The sequence below is a fragment of the Tigriopus californicus genome, chromosome 8 (genome assembly GCF_007210705.1).
Source record: "Tigriopus californicus strain San Diego chromosome 8, Tcal_SD_v2.1, whole genome shotgun sequence".
Classification (NCBI taxonomy): Eukaryota; Metazoa; Arthropoda; class Copepoda; order Harpacticoida; family Harpacticidae; genus Tigriopus; species Tigriopus californicus.
The window spans coordinates 15,609,295-15,613,072 of record NC_081447.1 but is presented as its reverse complement, the minus strand read 5'-3'; the positions used below and the strand labels follow the sequence as shown (position 1 = coordinate 15,613,072).

General features: G+C 38.3%; 1 protein-coding gene across 4 annotated transcripts in view; it reads right to left on the bottom strand.

The window, feature by feature from the left end:
- LOC131884527 (uncharacterized) overlaps positions 1-3,778 on the bottom strand; it is a 24,659-nt gene that overhangs the window by 6,693 nt on the left and 14,188 nt on the right. For all 4 annotated transcript variants that reach the window (XM_059232343.1, XM_059232342.1, XM_059232341.1 and 1 more), the window contains 2 exons: positions 3,103-3,292; positions 11-150 (listed from right to left, as the gene is read on the bottom strand). In XM_059232343.1, coding sequence (XP_059088326.1) covers positions 11-150; positions 3,103-3,292 — 330 coding nt within the window. The remainder of the gene's footprint in view (positions 1-10; positions 151-3,102; positions 3,293-3,778) is intronic.

Below are 3,778 nucleotides of genomic sequence, written 5' to 3'. Positions count from 1 at the left end.
GGCTCAGNACCTCATTTGATGGGTTTGAACTCGTGTGACATCATCATAGTGGTGATAAGTGGCTTGAAACAACAAGCAAGAATGCAACCATTCCACGTGAATGCGAATCCCCGTTCGATTTTTCAAATAACCTGAATTTGGCTCGACAATCTGTAATTTGAAGGCAAAATTGAAACGAAAATAGGATCACATATCTCAGGAATAATTTTGAATGAAATTCAGAGCAATTGTCTCATTTTCGTCTGAAATAAAAGCTTATCTAAATTTGTAATACCTGACAATACAAATTCGATTAATCAAATAGAAAAAATCGAACAATCAACGTAGTTTGAATTGAACAACAAGCCGAGACTGATTCCTCATGAGCTTGATTTAGAAGTTCGATCAAGTTTAATCTGAACGAATTGTATTGGGTCAGCGCAATCCAAGAACGGCGACAACATAGACAAGTCTTTGGAATCCGAGGAAGCTAACGTTCCACAAAAACTTTGGGCTAATTAGTTGCTTCGTTTTGAGCCAATAATTTCATTTCACGGCTTACCTACAAACTACAGAAAAATCTTGTTGATAAGTAGGTAGTTTAAATGTTGCCAAGTTCTCAGTCGTTTGCTACTTGTACAATAACGATATCTTGTAGAAAGATCCAAGCAGGGTACAGTGCATGCAAATAGACTGCAACTGGTACGTAGCTGCACTACGATGGCCTCATCTTCATGGGATCTCGTCGGGTTGTCGTGTGAAATGTGAGATAAAGGAAATTGAAGAATTCATTCGTCAGCTCTTCAGGAACTCTCATGAAGAACCCAAACAACTGGTATATAGGATAAGGAAACTTAATGAAATTCAAAGAAGGAAACTTTGAGGGAAAGAAAATACTTCTTTCCCAAGTTCACGGTTAATTAGCAACGTGCGAATGACTGTACAGCCAACAACGAATGTACTGGCAACCCATCAAACTCCCTATATATGGTCGTGGACATTACAATGCATGCACACATGCTGTTTCGAAAGGGATTGCAGTTCCAATGCTCCTTCAATCAAGCAATGAATCAAACGGCAGTCATCAGTACAAGCAATCGCAGAGTAGTGCCTCTCAAATCAAGATTATCAAGATTTATTCATGTCAAAAGAAATGTTAGAGTTGTCAAGATACGCGTTTCCGTGGAATGAAGGAGACTGCAATTATTCCCATTCTTTTGTTGTTAGTATTAAGTGGTGCATGGCTACCGAGAGCCTAGTGCACCAACCAATCAACCACAAATGACTTTTTTGTTTCTTGCTAAAACCACCCAAATCATCAAATTCCATGTTCATAGGGGGGTATTGGCGAGGAAAGCGATTAAAAAGGAATCGATACAAAGAGGACGGGAGAAGCCTTAACGCTCTCAAAAATCCAGAAATGGAGGTTCTAAAAGCAAAGACGTGAAAATTTGATCACGATCAGGTGAATTGAGACTTGCGTGTCTACAGTTATATATATACTATACGTACTAGAGCTGGGGCGAGACCTTTACTCGAATCGAAAGGAAGTAGCCCTACTCGAGCCTTTTAGATTTTTTCGCTAAATTTCGCAAGAAGAGTCTTTTTGCTTGACCTTACTGAGGTAAAAGACTCGGCGAGCCCTGCAAAAAGTCAAAACTCAGAGGACTCGCCCCAACACTAGTACGTACCTTCATGTACGAACTTTCCACAACACAATGCTCATCATTGGCACTACTTAACAGTCTCTCTAACATTTGTCAACATAAGTAAGCACGAAAGCTGGAGTTGACGAACAGACCAATTTAAAAAAAATACAGGTTTCTTACTGATGTTTGAGAATGATTTCCCAGAAAGTCATGTTCGATAAAAAAAACTTGTCCGATAATGAGTTCGAGTTTGCCAGTCTGAAAAATCCTTGAATGCAAGGTTGGTCAGGTATCGATTGCAAAAATCGATTTGGATCGCGCTTAAAACTTAACTGAGGTTCATCTAAATCGTAGAATTGTCAAAGTGCTACTGGCGAAAGGTTTGACAGGACAGGGCCTCTGTTCAAGACAAAACGGGCTTTAAGATTTTACAAGATCTTATTGTCCATCGAATTCATTCAATCTCGAATGGTACAGACAATATACCCCTAACCAACCTCTTCCTTCATTTAATCGGTACCGCTTTGGCCTATGGGGTGATGACTAGGGCCTGCCAAAACTTGCATTCTGAAAGTTACGCAAATTTTGCAACAAAAAAATTAAAGAAAGCATGTTCCCCCATGTTTCCAAAAATTTTGCATTTTTTTCAGTAATACTTGAAATTTATGTCAACAATTGGGACATATATTTGTTTGGGTAACGTACTTTTCTCTTAAAAATCGGATAAATCTTAACATTTGCTAACGAAAGTCATAAACTTTTGAAAAAAATCAATGGGGTAAATGGTCAGGAGATAGATGGTTGATTTTGGACTGATTGACCTACCATTCAGCTTCAAAACATTGCAATTTTATCTCTATCATGAAATGAAAACTTAATCTTATGAACAAAATTGTTCTGTAATTATTACTCTGACATTGAACATAGATTTAACTTTATGTTGCAATATCAAAAATGTACAGGATGCTAGTTTAGGCGGTCAGTCTAAGATGCAGCGTAAAAGTGGCAAAGTGTCTGTAGTGGCTATAACGAAGTTCAAGCAAATGTAATAGCTTGTTTTGCATACTGACAAAATGTTTGAGCATTCTACTCCTGTTGAGAATTTTCGCAAATTTTGTCACATATTCTCAACCTTTTTTGTATTTTTTTCTAACAATGAAAAATATTTCGGCCAAGGAGGCAACTCTATTTTCTTTGGTCTAGTGATGTCCGTGACGAGCAAGAGTACGGTGCTTTCAAGTGTACAATGACCCGTCCGCAGAATTACTCCTACATCATTCAGAAGTGCCCTTACACACGGGACGAGATGTACTTTATCAAAAATCAAACGATTTGAAAGAAATCGAACATAAACACATTTTGTTAAGTTGGCTCAATTCGCGTAATAAGAATCAACTCAAAATTTAATACCCTCCGTGATTCAAAGTGGACGTGTTCATGTGACCAAATGAATGAACATTAGCTGAATTTATACCTCTTTTAAAGGGATTTTCGTATCCATGAGCGTTCCGACTTCAGTGTCATCTTGTACGTAGTATTGGAAGTAGAACTTCTGATCCATTGGAATTTTAGCCGTGTATTCTCGAGGGGCGTTATCTCCTTCCCCCAAGGCGCTCTTCAACTTGGGGTGGGTTTTCAACAAGTACACTGCCCAACAGACGTATCTGAAAATATAACTCAAGCTGCAAATTCTGCATAGTGTGCAACCGAGAGAAAAATGGGCGTCCTCAATTGCTCACAATTGGACGTCCATTGACATTTTGGATCGGTCATAAAGTAAGGGTTAACTGTGTGCCAAGAGTTAGCTACTAAAAATCCGAGAACTAGAAGTTTGAAGCATCTAGAAACGTGATTTGCATTTTTTTTGTTTGGTTTGGTGTTTCACGGGTTTTTCTGACCGCTACAGGAAATGTAATCCCCAGTACTATTAAAATGAAAGGTTATAATTCGTCTGTTTATTACCTTTAGTCTTTGTATGATATTTGGTCCACCAACCAATTTGAGTTGGCTGATCTGGCTAATCCTTGAATATAAGGTTGATCCGGAATTTTAGTCAAAAACTTGTCCAATTTTAACTTAAATCCTGCTACTGGATCAACGCCTACATAAGCCCTACGAATATTTGAGGGCAGCAAATTGAACAATGAAGG